This window comes from Heterodontus francisci, chromosome 5 (assembly GCF_036365525.1).
Source record: "Heterodontus francisci isolate sHetFra1 chromosome 5, sHetFra1.hap1, whole genome shotgun sequence".
Taxonomy (NCBI): domain Eukaryota; kingdom Metazoa; phylum Chordata; class Chondrichthyes; order Heterodontiformes; family Heterodontidae; genus Heterodontus; species Heterodontus francisci.
The window spans coordinates 105128956-105143829 of NC_090375.1; the positions used below are offsets into that span (position 1 = coordinate 105128956).

The 14874-nt window shown below is 42.3% G+C and overlaps 1 protein-coding gene across 2 annotated transcripts in view; it reads right to left on the bottom strand.

The window, feature by feature from the left end:
* Positions 1–14874, bottom strand: part of sdr16c5b (short chain dehydrogenase/reductase family 16C, member 5b) — a 55856-nt gene that overhangs the window by 21190 nt on the left and 19792 nt on the right. For both annotated transcript variants that reach the window (XM_068031870.1, XM_068031869.1), the window contains 3 exons: positions 7555–7654; positions 6675–6819; positions 2217–2342 (listed from right to left, as the gene is read on the bottom strand). In XM_068031870.1, the coding sequence (XP_067887971.1) occupies positions 2217–2342; positions 6675–6819; positions 7555–7654 (371 nt within the window). The remainder of the gene's footprint in view (positions 1–2216; positions 2343–6674; positions 6820–7554; positions 7655–14874) is intronic.

Here is a 14874-nt window from a genome sequence, read left to right on the forward strand (position 1 = left end):
CCTCACTGGCCCTCAAAGAGCAATTTTAAATTTGTTGAATGTCGTATTTCTCCATGATAAAAACGTCAATTTTATTTTTAACTTTATGATATTCCAGCTTCTACCTTAAGCCTGTGCACATTTCCTTTTTATTCTGCTACTTGTAAAATTTAAAATTAAGAGTGAAGGGGCTCAATGGTTTTATTTCTTGGTTTTCTGCCTAGAAGAATACTTCAATGTGAATGGCTGCTTACCCTGTTTGATGACATCACATTTATGGAGCGATATCTTTTCCCGTTCATGATGTTGATGTGTGGAGCCTGAATGCCCTGTCAAGTTCTAACTATTCTGCTTGGGAAACCTGTCAGCTGCTAAAAGTTCTGGGTCCTTTCCCATTATTGGCCTAGTTTCATTCCCCAGGATTGAATTTAGTATCGTGTCTGTGTGTCTGACATGCAACATTGCAACTAAGGAAACAATTCTTGATGTATTTTCACCACAAATTTTTGTTGCATCCCAATCTACCCAAGAAGAGCTGAACCTTCCCTGGACTTAATGCCCCAGAATTTAATAGCCTAGTGGTAAATAGCAACATCCGCATGAAACTATTTAAAGGCAGTGATGCTTATTTTTTTTTTAAGATATTTTATTTATTTTGTAGCCCAGCATTCACTTCCAGAACTGAAAAATGTAAAACCACCTGCCATAAATGGGGAATTCTGATTTTTGTTTACATTTTCGACAGCAGTTCTATCTGTAGGATCTAAAATTGTAAGTCATTCACTCGTTGACTTCTCAGGTCAAAAGCGAGGATGTTCACTGATGATTGCACGGTGCTTTGTTCCATTCGCAACTCCCCAGATAATGAAGCAGTCCCTGCCCACACGCAGCAAGATTTGGACAACATACAGGCTTAGCAAGTGCCAGGCAATGACCATCTCCAACAAGAGTCTAACCGCCTCCTCTTGACATTCAGCTGTATTACCATTGCCAAATCCCTCACCATCAACATCCTGGAAGTCACCATTGACCAGAAACTTAACTCTACCAGCCATATAAGTACTGTGGCTACAACAACAGGTCACAGGCTGGGAATTCTATGGTGTTTAACTCACCTCCCGACTCCCCAAAGCCTTTCAACCATCTACAAAACACAAATGACGAGTATGATAGAATACTCCCCACTTGTCTGGATGAGGGCAGCTCCAAAAACACTCAACAAGCTCGACACTATCCAGAACAAAGAAACCTAATTGACTGGCACCCCACCCACTACCTTAGACATTCACTCCCTCCACCACCGGCGCACCATGGCTACAGTGTGTACAATCTACAAAATGGACTGCAATCCACCAAGGCTTCTTTGACATCACCTTCCAAATACATAACCTCTACCACCTAGAAGGACAACGGCAGAAGATGCCTGGGAACACCACCATCTGCTAGTTCCCCTGAAACTCTCACACCATCCTAGGTCAAAATCCTGGAATTCCCTACCTAGTAACACTGTGGGTGTATCTACAAGAAAGCGGCTCACCACGATTTTCTCAAGGGCAGTTAGGGATAGGCAATAAATGCTGGCCTTGCATCCCATGAAGGAATAAAAATATTTTTTGTTTAATCAAAAGATTTGAAATCTGTTAGAGAAATTTTTATTTCCTTATACTGAAGAACCGTTTCAGGTAAGTGGAAGTGTACATAACTGAAGAAAGTGAGCTTATAAACCTTGTCTATAAAATAAAAAACTGCCCAACAGTCATACTTTGTTTTTGGTATCAGAAAATAATTCCTTGGAATAATTTAGTCACCTCATATGCACATCAGATCCAAAACAATCGAACTATATTACATGCATGATTTTCCACTTCATTTCACTCCATTATCATTGCTGTCTGCAGATCACACAATTTCATCATTTTATGTTCTTGCATGCAGTAGCACCCCAATTATAAAGATTAACTAGAATTTTGACATGCAGCATAATGTCAGCAATTACAACATGAAGTTGTATCTTATAAATTGGTCTTGCACGGATTGAATGTTGTATTTGTGCACTACTGAATAAAATCACTAGTTGGTTGCCGTACAGGAATCATGTAGAAGGAAAATTATATTATAATATTATAAAAGCAGTTTTAGTACATTGATCACATTCAAGACTTAAGACTGCTAAAAAAAACAATATAAAAATGAATTGCAGAACTACTGTATCACAGACAGAGATAAACTGTACTTACTTTTTAATAGCAAACATAAAATAGAGGGCTCGTGGCATCACAAGAATCACTTGTTCCCGTAAAATGGCATCCGTAATCTTTTTGGCAGCGTAATTTGGATCTAAAATGGGAAGAAGATGTGGCCACCTGCACAGAAATTGAAAATAGCTTATGAGGCAAGAGCCTTGATTCAATTGTTCACAATTTGTCCATCACAAAACGTCATGCAACTTTTCAAGAGTAGAAAAAAAGATGGTCAACTATCCCAAAGAATAGTTTTAGAAATCTTGCTAAAATACATACTAAGAGAGCACAAGTTTTCTCCAACATTGTTCATCAGGATCTCCTTGCTGACAATAGAAGTTTTTTTTGCAAGTGATATCCATCAGCTGCACCTAGACAGTAGCAATAAAGCTGTCATACTACCAGATCAAGACTTCTCCTTCAATGAAATAAAGGCTTCTGAGCACTTGGTGTGGCTAAAGTGAAGGTGAGAAATTGGCAATACCAGCATGTTATCAGCAGAGGAAGGACTCCCCCCCCGTAAGCCTTCAAGAGGGAGCTGGACTGGTTCTTGGCTGATGCAGAGATTGAATCATATAAAAGGTAAGTGAATTTATCATTAACACGGTCATTGTGGAATCGTTTTGATCACTTGAGGGAGTCGGAGAAGGACTTTCCAGAATTTTTTACCCATATTGGTCTTGGGTTTTTCTGCTTTTTTGCCTCTCTTTGGGTGGGGGGGGGGTGGTTTAAGAAAGCATCTGCAACAGGACATAGATAGGCTAGCAGAATGGGCAGGCAGTTGGGAGATGGAATTTAATACAGACAAGTGTGAGCTAATGCATTTTGGCAGAGGAGACAGGCAGCAAGTGGTAATGATCTGGAACTCTGTGTACAAGGGCGGTGGAAGCAGAGACAATGAATGTTTTGAAAAGGACTTGAGGGAAATAAACTTTCAGGGCTAAGGGTATAGAGTGGGGGAAATGGAACTGATTGGATTGCTTTATAGAGAGCTGACATGGACTCAATGGGCCAAAAGGCCATCTTCTATGGCATATTGACTCTATGGGCCGGATTTTATGTTACTCGGCACCGACCATAAAAGATGTCAGTCCACACCCACTGGTTTTACTCTGCAGAGCCGGCGCGATATTATACGCAGAGGCTCATTAACATGGCCGGGGTAGATGGCACCTCCAATGACGTGGAGGGGACGGGTGAGCCATCCCCGGCAACGGCATCCGGCGCCACTGCGCAGGCGCCATTTTTAAAGGGCTTCCAGCCTTTAAAGTTAATTTAAATGTTTTAAGTTACATGCACGACACCCGCCCCCCCATTAACAATACACTTATTGCTTGCACTCTCCCTCCCCCAAACATACTTGCCTTGCGTACCTGACCTTTCCCCGCCCCAAAGTTCACAAACTTTTTAAAACTTTACCCCTTCCCACCATCCTCTCCACCAATCAGAATAATTTGACCCTGCTTACCTCCCCCACCGCCACACTGAGAAACTTACCTCCTCCTCCCTTCCCACAGGTGGTGCGCCTTGTTTGCCTGGACGGGGATCCGAAGGCACGTCAGTGCCGGCCGCCAGGATGATGATTGTGGTGGCTCTTCAGGAGGCGATGGGAACGTAATTAACTCCGGTAAGTAAATTTATTTGAATATTTATATTACGAGTCCCATTGCCAAGCAGCGCAGGGACCACCCCACGAGGCCTCGCCGATGCCGGCAAGATCGGGATGGGCCCTTCCGGCGTCGAGGTCTGTGGCGGGAGCAATCCGGGGCAGTCTTCATGCCTCCCCACCCACCCCCCCCAACCACAGATCTTGACATCGAGGCCTCTATAAAATCCAGCCCTATGACTCCATAACCAACCTTTGTCAACTGCATAGCAAGTTTGTCTGCCAGTTGAAGTACTGTGATAATTGGAACATAATGCTTTGCCCATGGAGTCACCAAAAACACTGGAAAACAGATACAACCCAAAGTCTGTGCATTTAAGTTGACACGGATATCAAAACCATCTTTGTTTCAACAGAAACCAGTCACATACTCATATGCAATTCCTTATTGGTACTCAGGCAGCTGTCTGGGTTCCAATTCATTTACAATGACATCAATCAGACCATGCAAACCAAGGACTTCCAGAAACAAAAACAAAAAGTGCTGCAAATACTCAGCAGGTCTGGCAGCATCTGTGGAGAGAGAAACAGAGTTAATGTTTCAGGTCTGTGACCTTTCATCAGAACTGGTTCTCTCTCCACAGATGCTGCCAGACCCTCTGAATATTTCCAGCACTTTGTGTTTTTATTTCAGATTTCCAGAATCCACAGTATTTTGCTTTTATTTTAAGGACTTCATGATCTGCATATTGCTTCCCAAGTAAAACTATAGCAGATGGAGGTTAATGTGGGAAATGCGTTAAAAGACGAATCAGAATATTTTCTTAATGTTGAGCTACTAGGAGCTAAGGAGCAGTGTGGAACTTAGGTACTCGTACATACATCATTCAGTTTTGGACATCAAACCTCAGGAAGGGGTTCAGCACAGTTTCACCAGAATGATAACAGAGATTCTACATGCTGCCCCTCAGCGACGTCATCCCGAAAACTCAACGACAGCCAGTTCTGCATCATCACCATTTCTCATGACCCCTCCAATCCATCTGATTTGTCACCTGGCTTGTCCCAACATCCAAAACTGGATGTGCAGAAACATCCTCCAATTATATATTGGGAAGACCAAAGCTAGTGTCTTCGGCCCTCTTGACACCGATTCCATCACACTTCCTAGTCAGTCTAAGGCTGAACCAGACTGCTCACACCCTTGGCATTCTAAGTGTCCCTGAGCTGAGCATCCAACACCATATCATGTCCATATCCAAGACTGCCTACTCCATAATATCCCCTTTCTTCATCCCTGTTTCAGCTCATCTGCTGCTGAAACCCTCATCTGTGCTTTTGTTAGCTCTAGAGTCAACTATTTAATTATCTCCTGGCTGATCTTCCACTTTCTGTAACTTTAGCTCATCTAAAGCTCTGCTGCGGTGTCCTGACATGCACCAAGTCCCATTAACCCATCAACCCTGTGCCTGTTGACTTACATTGGCTCCTGGTCCAGCAACGCTTCAAATATAAAACTCTTGTGCTCAAATCCCTCCATTCCCTCACCCCTCCTTATCTCTAATCTCCTCCAACCCTACAGAACTTTAAGTAGTATGCATTCCTCCAATTCTAGCCTCTTGCGCCATCCTGATTTTCTTCAGCACTCCATTTGTGTCTCTGCACTCAGCTGCCTAGACCCCATGTTCTAAACCTCTCACCTCACTCCTCCTTTAAGACTCTCCTCTTTGACCAAACTTTTGGTCATCTGTCTTAATACCCCCTTATGTGGTGCAGTGTCAAATTTTGTCTGATAATGCTCATGTGATGTGCCTTTAGCTGATTTACTGAGTTAAAGGTGCTGTATAAATGCAAGCTGTTGTAAATTATGAGAACTGGTTGCATAAATTTGGTTTGCACTCCCTTGAGTTTATCAGGTTGAGGGTGATCTAATCAAGGTCTTAAAAAAAAATTTCTCTGTACCTACCCTACCAAATCCCTTTATCATTTTAGTGGGGGAATCCCAAACAAAGGAGCTTAATCTCAAAATTAGAACTTACACAAACGACTGTGGAAATTGGAACGCCCTCCTCCAAAAGGCTGTGGATACTGGGTCAATTGAAATTTTAAAGATGGAGCTGGCAGCAATAAATATTTGTTGGGTAAAGAGCGAAGGATATAGTACAAATGCATGTAAATAAATTTGAGGTACAGATCAGCTATTATCTAATTCAATGGTGGAACAGTCTTGAGGGGCTGAATGGCATACTGCTGTTCTTACACCCTGGGATGTAAATATTAAATTGAATGCAATATGAAGTCCTTTCAAATTTTCTAGAAAATCGATAACTCTGATCCCAACCATGTGCGCACTGTGGTAGATAAAAAATATGAACAAACTTAACTGAAGATAATAGTATATTTTTGTCACGTGCTCATTTTGGATAATTATCTATTGGTTTTTCTTCATTTGTTTGAAATCCTAACCTTGTATAGGAAAGGCAATCCTCAGGTTTATCTCAACGCCAATACAGAGTCAAAGATATGTGCAATTCTTTGGCTTTGCTATCTTGAACTTTTCCTCCTGAAAAGATCTATCAGAAGTCTAACAGCTACCTGTGCAGCCCTTTCTTCATGGATATATTTATAGCAGCCTCATTTTAAAAAGAACTATAATCCTAATCGCATGATCTTGTCCCCTCCTACTCCATTTATTTTCTTCATTCTTTGCTATACTTATTCCTGTCTTTAACTCGTATTTGTAATTTTAAACAATGAAAAATAATGCATTCTAGCAATACATTTTAAGCTTGCGTGAATAAAGTTAAAAGTAGAGATGACAAATTTAATGAATTAAAATGTCTACCTACTTGGTTTTACAGCCATCAAACATGCCAGTGTTTATGTAGTATGGGCACACGATGGTAGTCTTGACACCATTTTTTCCTGAAACTAGCAATTCCAGTGCAACAGACTGAGCAAAACCAATTGCTGCAAACTTGCTTGAACAATAATCTGCAAAAGAAGAAAGCAAGCCATTGTTCACCAAAAGTACGTAGCAATTAATCAGTTCCACTAAAACAGAAGTCAGTTGTACTAGAACAGTAGGGAAGTTTAAAAGGAATTTAAATGGAATATTTAGTTTCAGTGATTTATTGGTCCAGCACAATGCAGCATCAAGTATGACTACGTCATACATGTATAATATTTGTATGCTTTTATTGTTTACTCTCTTCCCATTGGTTCCCTCCAATTCAATGCCTCAGAGATAAATTTGATTATAGAAACCTCACATTAAGCAGATGAGAAATTCCTGTATACAAGCATCATTGATTTTATGCTTTCAGAATTTAAAAAAGTGATGTTTCTAATTATTGCTAACACATATAGCATTGATATTCAATATTAGAATTATTGGATGCCAGATTAGAGGACATCTCCACTGACAAGCCCACCAAATGTTTGTGGGCAGCTATCAGTGAGGTCAATGGCGAATGCTAATCCTTTGCTGTTGAGAGCAAAATCTGGGCCTATATGTAACATGGCATAATGCCCGTTATTATAAAAGTGTAACATCCGCACATCTGTAAGAAAAGCAACAATTTAGCACTAAAAACTACAAAAATATGCACAAACTGAAATGTAGAAAACAGTAATTCAAAGCTAAACATATCCCATCTCACTGTACACCATTCTCCATCTAAATATTATGGACACAGTATCTCCAGAAACCACAGAAACTATTCTTACCTGCCAATCCATTGACTGGAAACAGTCCTGCCGAACTGGCAATGCTGACCAGATGGCCATGGTTGCTGGCAATCATTGCAGGCAGGAACGCTTTATAGGTCTAAAAACAGTTAACCGTCAGAATTACTAAGTGGACTGTAACTGATGGCATATTGTTGTCACTTCAAACTACAAAGGCACTACGAAAGGAGGAAGAGAACAAAAATATTTTTTTGAATACTGTATTGACAATTCATTTTTTCCCCAGTATAGGAAAATTTCCCAGATTATTTACATTAAATTTGTGTTAAATGAAAGAAACCAAAATCAGAGAATAAAACAGGGGAGTAAAATAACGTGAAGTACAGAATGGGTCAGTGCATTCCGCTTAAAACAAAATCAAGCACAAAACTGAAAGACAGTAATTTCAGCAAGACATTTTGTCTGAGTTTTTAGCTAACAGTATTCAATATGTACATGCATTTGTTAGATAAAACAATCTAACAAATCTAAAATTATTCCTGTGCTAGTTTTGCCCTTTTTGCATTGATGCAAAACAATTCAACATGCACAATGATCATGTAAAAGCAGTAGAACTACACAAAATTTAGGTCAGTAATCCAAATTTTCAGAAGGCATTCTATAACATGCCACAAAAAAAGTTGTTACACAAGGTTAGGCCTCATGGAATTGGGAATATATTAACATGGAATGAGGATCGGTTAACGGACAGAAAATAAAGTAGAAATAAACAGATCATTTTCAGGTTGGCAGGTTGTAAACTAGTGGGGTGCTGCAAGGATAAGTGCTTGGGCCTCAGCTATATGCAATAATAGAGGTATTGAGTACAAAAGCAAGTAAGTTATGTTAAACTTGTAAAGACGACTGGTTCAGCATCAAATGGTGTATTATGTCCAGTTCTAGGTTCCACACTTTAGGAAAGATATGAAGACATTACAGAGAGTGCAGAAAAGGTTCACAAGAATGGTTCCAGGGATGAGGCACTTCAGCTACATGGATAGATTGGAGAAGTTCGGACTGTTTTCTCTGGAGAAAAAGGTTGAGAGGAGCTTTAATAGAGCTATTCAAAATTATGAGGGGTCTGGACAGGGTAGATAGAGAAAAACTGTTCCCATTGGTGGAGGGATCAAGAACAAGAGGACACAGATTTAAGGTAATTGGCAAAAGAAGCAACAGCGACAAGAAAAACTTTTTCACACAGGGAGTGGTTAGGATCTGGAATGCACTGCCTGAAAGTGTGTTGGAGGCAGGTTCAATCGAGGCATTCTAGAGGGAATTGAATTGTTATCTGAAAAGGAAGAATGTGCACAGCTACAGGCAGAAAGCTGGGGAGTGGCACTAGGTAAATTGCCCCTTTGGAGAGCTGGTGCAGACACGATGGGCCGACTGGTCTCCTTCTGTGCTGTAACAATTCTGTGATTCTGTTAACCAATGACTTCGATGAGGGGACAGAGTTGAATTTATTCAAGTTTAGATAAAATGATGTTGGAAAATAAGCTGTGACGAAGACACAAAGAGGCTGCAAAGGGATATAGACAGGTTAAGTGATTGGGCAAGAAGGTGGCACATGGACTATAATGGGGTATAAATGTGGAAAAAATGTAAAATTATCCACGTTGGTAGGAAGAAAATAGCAGAATATTTTTTAAAACGTGAGACACTAATATTTGTTAGTATGCAGAGGAATTAAGAAGTTTACAGGCAGAGCAACCAATTAGGAAGCAAACAGTATGTTAGCCTTTGTTTTAAGGGGATTGGAATATAAGAGTAAGCAGTCGCTGCAATTATTATTATTTAGTGAATGCAAATCCTCAGAACCAAGCAATAGCCTCATTTACTGAATTTAGGGTGATTAGTCCGCCACTTAGTCTGTAGAGGGGACACTCCTCGGTAATGTGCAGCATTGTTTGTGTTTCTCCACAAATTCATAAAGGGGTTTGTACTGAGGCCCCAGCGCTGGAGATTGGCTGCACAGGGGCCTGGCTTGCCCTGAATCGGTTTAGCAAGGAGCACTCTCACTGTGGTAGTTCAAAGCCTGCCATTCGACAGATGGGGTTTGTCACAAGGAACTTGTTAGTGACTTCCTGTGTTTCCCATTCCTTGATCCAAAGGATGTCTGCTGGTAGATCTTGCTCAGGAAGGTTTTCTTTCATTCATTCATGGGATGTGGGTGTCGCTGGCAAGGACAGCATTTAATGCCCATCCCTAATTGCCCTCGAGAAGGTGGTGGTGAGCTGCCTTCTTGAACCACTGCAGTCCATGTGGGGTAGGTGCACCCACAGTGCTGTTAGGAAGGGAGTTCCAGGATTTTGACCCAGCGACAGTGAAGGAACAGTGATATAGTTCCAAGTCAGGATGGTGTGTGACCTGGAGTTGAAGTTGCAGGTAATAGTGTTTCCATGCATCTGCCGGCTTTGTCCTTCTCGGTGGTAGGGGTCACGGGTTTGAAAGGTGCTGTCTAAGGAGCCTTGGTGCGTTGCTACAGTGCAACCTGTAGATGATACACACTGCTGCCACTGTGGGTTGGTGGCGGAGGGAATGAATGTCTGTGGATGGGGTACCAATCAGGCAAGCTGCTTTGTCCTGGATGGTGTCGAGCTTCTTGAATGTTGTTGGAGCAGTACCCATCCAAGCAAGTGGAGAATATTCCATCACAGTCCTTATTTGTGCCTTGTAGATGGTGGACAGGCTTTGGGGTGTCAGGAGTTGAGTTACTCGCCACAGGATTCCTCGCCTCTGACCTGCTCTTGTAGCCATGGTATTTATAGGACAGCACAGTGGTGCAGTGGTTAGCACCGCAGCCTCACAGCTCCAGCGACCCTGGTTCAGTTCTGGGTACTGTCTGTGCGGAGTTTGCAAGTTCTCCCTGTGACCGCATGGGTTTCCACCAGGTGCTCTGGTTTCCTCCCACAGCCAAAGACTTGCAGGTTGATAGGTAAATTGGCCATTGTAAATTGCCCCTAGTGTAGGTAGGTGATAGGAGAATGGTGGGAATGTGGTAGGGAATATGGGATTAACGTAGGATTAGTTTAAATGGGTGGTTGTTGGTTGGCACAGACTTGGTGGGCCATAGGGCCTGTTTCAGTAGTGTATCTCTAAACAAAATTTTTAAAAAAAATAATGGCTGCTCCAGTTCAGTTTATATCAATGGTAACCTCCAAGATGCTAATGATAGGGATTTCAGCAATCGTAATGCCACTGAATGTCAAGGGGAGATGGTTAGAGTCTCTCTTGTTTGAGATAGTCATTGCCTGGCACTTGTGTGGGGTGAACATTACTTGCCATTATCAGCCCAAACCTGGATATTGTCCAGGTCTTGCTGCATTTCTACACAGACTGCTTCAGTATGAGGAGTCGCAAATGGTGCTGAACATTGTGCAATCAGTGAACACCCCCACTTCTAACCTTATGATTGAAGGAAGGTCATTGATGAATCAGCTGAAGATGGTTGGGCCCAGGACACTACCCTGAGGAACTCCTGTAGTGATGTCCTGGAACTGAGATGGTTGACATCCAACAATCACAATCATCTTCTCTTGTGCTAGGTATGACTCCAACCAGTGGAGAATTTTCCCCCTGATTCCCATTGACTCCAGTTTTGCTCGGGCTCCTTGATGCCATGCTCAGTCAAATGCTGCCTTGATGTAAAGGGCAGTCACTCAGGTTGCCTCCAGATGGGACGGCGAGATGGAAGGCAGGCAGTAGGTGGATCGAACATGTTTTTATGGAGTGGTAAGTGAGGTACAAATAGAAAAGGGTTTTGGTGAAACCACACCTGGAATACTGTGTACAGTTTTGGTCTCCTTATGCAAGGAAGGAAATACTTGCCTTAGAGGAAGTGCAACAACTGGACTGATTCCTGGGAAGAAAAGGCCATCTTATGAGGAGATATTGAGTAGAATGGGCCTATGTTCTCTGGAGTTTAGAGGAATGAGAGGTGATCTCATTGAAAAATATAAAATTCTTAGAGGGCTTGACAGAATAGATGTTGAAAGTCAGTTTCCCGCAGTTGGAGAGTCTAGGTCTAGGGGTAATTGTCTCAGGATAAAGGGGTCAGCCATTTAGGACTGAGATGAGGAGAAATTTCTTCACTCAGGAGTTGTGAACCTTTGGAATTCTCTACCCCAGTGGACCTCAAATGCTTAGTTGTTGAGTATATTGAAGACTGAAATCATTAGATTTTTGGGCACTAACAGTATCAAGGGATATAAGGATACGGCAGGAAAGTGGAATTGATAGACGGTCAGCCATGATCTTACTGAATGGCAAATCAGGCTTGAGGGGCTCTTTGGCCTCTTCCTCCTCCCATTTCTTATGTTGGCAAGTTAAAAGCAGGACCACCTCCAAATTCCTTGGGGCACTGCATCTTCTGCATAAGCCTACATGGGACTATCTTCAGAAATAAGGATGGATTTTCCTCTTTATTGTGTCCGGGGAATGTTCTGGAGGCCCAATTAGAAAAATCATGTCCCTCTTTCTCATTCGTTCTATATATCTTCCTCTACTTTCTTTGACAAGGGACCCCAAGCCCTTAAAAGAGCATCTTTGACCTAACACGCAAATTACAATCTTACACCCTTAAAAGGAATAATTTGCTTGGAGTGTCAATTCTAAAATGGTTATCGCAAAGTTAGGAAATGAGCAGGTAAATTGAATTGATTGTCTAAAACTAGCGGATATGAATTTATAAAAAAAAAATCAACATGGTCAAGACCTGACTTTGAAACTGCTATGTTTTTAGTCGTTCTAATTGTGCTATGGCACTTCCTTAAACTTGTTCCTTGTTTATGAGAATAGCAACAGGAACCAATACAGATTTGTGGATATACTTACTCTTGTTAGAGACAGAACTGAGAGAGAGAACTGAAACCCCAGTTCCCTTCCCTTTGCTGCCCATTCCGCATTGCTCGAGGAGGTGGTGGTGAGCTGCCTTCTTGAAGTGCTGCAGTCCATTTGACGCAGGTACATCCACAGTGTTGTTAGGAAGGAAGTTCCAGGTTTTTGATCCAGTGACAGTGAAGGAAGAATAATATAGTTCCAAGTCAAGATGGTGTGTGGCTTGGAGGGGAACTTGCAGGTGGTGGTGTTCCCATACGTCTGCTGCCCTTGCAGGTGGTAGATGGTAGAGATCGTGGATTTGGAAGGTGCCGAAAGAGGCTTGGTGAGTTGCTGAAGTGTATCTTATAGATGGTTCACACTGTTGCCACTGTACACCGTTGGTGGAGGGAGTGATTGTTGATGGTGGTGGATGCGTTACCAACCAAGCAGGCTGCTTTGTCCTGGATCGTGCCAAGCTTCCAGAGTGCTGTTGAGTGCTCATTCAGGCAAGTATTCTATCACACTCCTGTCCTATCCCTTGTAGATAGTGGACAGGCTTTGGGTAGTCAGGAAGGGAGTTGCTCACTGCAGAATTCCCAGCCTCTGACCTGCTCTTGTAACCAAAGTATTTAAGTGGCTGGTCCAGTTCAGTTTCTGGTCAATGGTAAACCCCAGGATATTGATGGTGGGGGATTCAGCGATGGTAACGCCATTGAACATTAAGGGAAGATCGTTAGATGCTCTCGTTTGGATGGTCATTGCCTGGCACTTGTTACCTGCCACTTATAAGCCCAAGCCTGAACGTTGCCCAGATCCTGCTGAATGCGGACATGGATTGCTTCAGTATCTGAGGAGTCGGGAGTGGTCCTGAACAGTGTGCAATCATCAGCGAACATTTCCACTTCTGACCTTATAATAGAGGGAAGGTCATTGATGAAGCAGCTGAAGAAGGTTGGACCGAGGACACTACCCTGAGGAACTCCTGCAGTCATGTCCTGGGACTGAGATGATTGGCCTCCAACAGCCACAACCTTCTTCCTTTGTACTAGGATGACCCCTGCCAGTGGAGCGTTTACCCCGATTTCCTTTGTTGTCAATTTGCTGGGGCTCCTTAATGCAATGCAAATGTTATGAATGCTGGACTTTATAGCATGATTATGAAACTGTGATTTTTAATGTAGTTTAAGATGGAGTCAAAGAAGTCAGGTGATTTCACATCAACTCTGCTTATAGTCAAGACAGGAATCTTGGTTACCAGAACAACAATGAGCCCAGATCAAAGACCCTTTTGGAAAGTAGTGAATGCAAGGTAATAACACCTGACGGACAAAGGGCTTCACCCTCCCAGACTTTCAGATTGTAAACAAGGAGTAAGTGGCACTGAAAATGTAAATACGAATTGCAATTGCCAACACCTGGAAACAAAGGAAAGCCTGGGTGGCTCAGCTGTAGTCAGATTTGTGGGCTTTGCATATAGAAAAAAACAAATGGCTCTTGACCTTCTGATTCTGGAAAAATTCTACAGACTTTGGGAAACCTGTATGCTGTAAGGAAGACAATGATCAACGGTGGCAGCCTCGCCGGGGGGTGGTTGGGGGGGAGGGGGTTTGCGGAAAGAGCGAGAGAGCGAACACCCACTTATACAGCAAAAAGTTGCTAAGATTCAAACCCGATTTGAAAGTTGAGGTTTGCGAAGGAGGAGGATGAGGAGATGAATGGGATCACCAGAGATCGCCTTATTCACGGAAGTCAAGGTCGAAAGTGCTTGGAAGAAGCAAAGAGGACACTGACTTTCAGAAGGTCTGGAAATCCAACCCAATGCAACTGGGAGGAGTTGGGACTTTTAGCTGCAAAGATCTTGCTTCAAGGAGCTGACAAAAATGTGGTGTGGTGTTTTATGTTTGCCTGTAATTTGGAATATTAATTATTTACAAAGTTCTATTTAATTAAGTGATTTTTAGTTTAGTTTTTTATAATAAAAGACTTAAAAAGGTAAAATCCTGTCATGTAATTTGTTAAATTGGTCTGGCGAGCTCATATCACTTGTTTTAACATTAACAGCTTCACTGAGGTTGTAACAGCCACATTCGGCCAAATGTTACCTTGATGTCAAAGACAGTCACTCTGACTTCACCTCTAGAATTCAGCTCTTTGTCTATGTTTAGACTAAGCAGTAATAAGGTCTGGAGCTGGGTGGCACTGGCGAAACCTAAACTGAGCATCGGTGAGCAGGTTATTGCTGTGTAAGTGCCGCTTGGTAGCACTGTCAATGACACCTTACATCATTTTCCTGATAATTGAGAACAGACTCCTGGGACAATAATTGTCCAAATTGGGTTTGTCCTGCTTTTTGTAGGCAAGACATACCTGGGAAATTTCCCACTTTGTCGGGTCGATGCCATTGTTGTAGCTGTATAGGAACAGCTTGGTTAAGGGCATAGCTAGTTCTGGAGCACAAGTCTTCAGTACTACTGCTGGGAAGTTGTCAGGGCCCATAGCCTT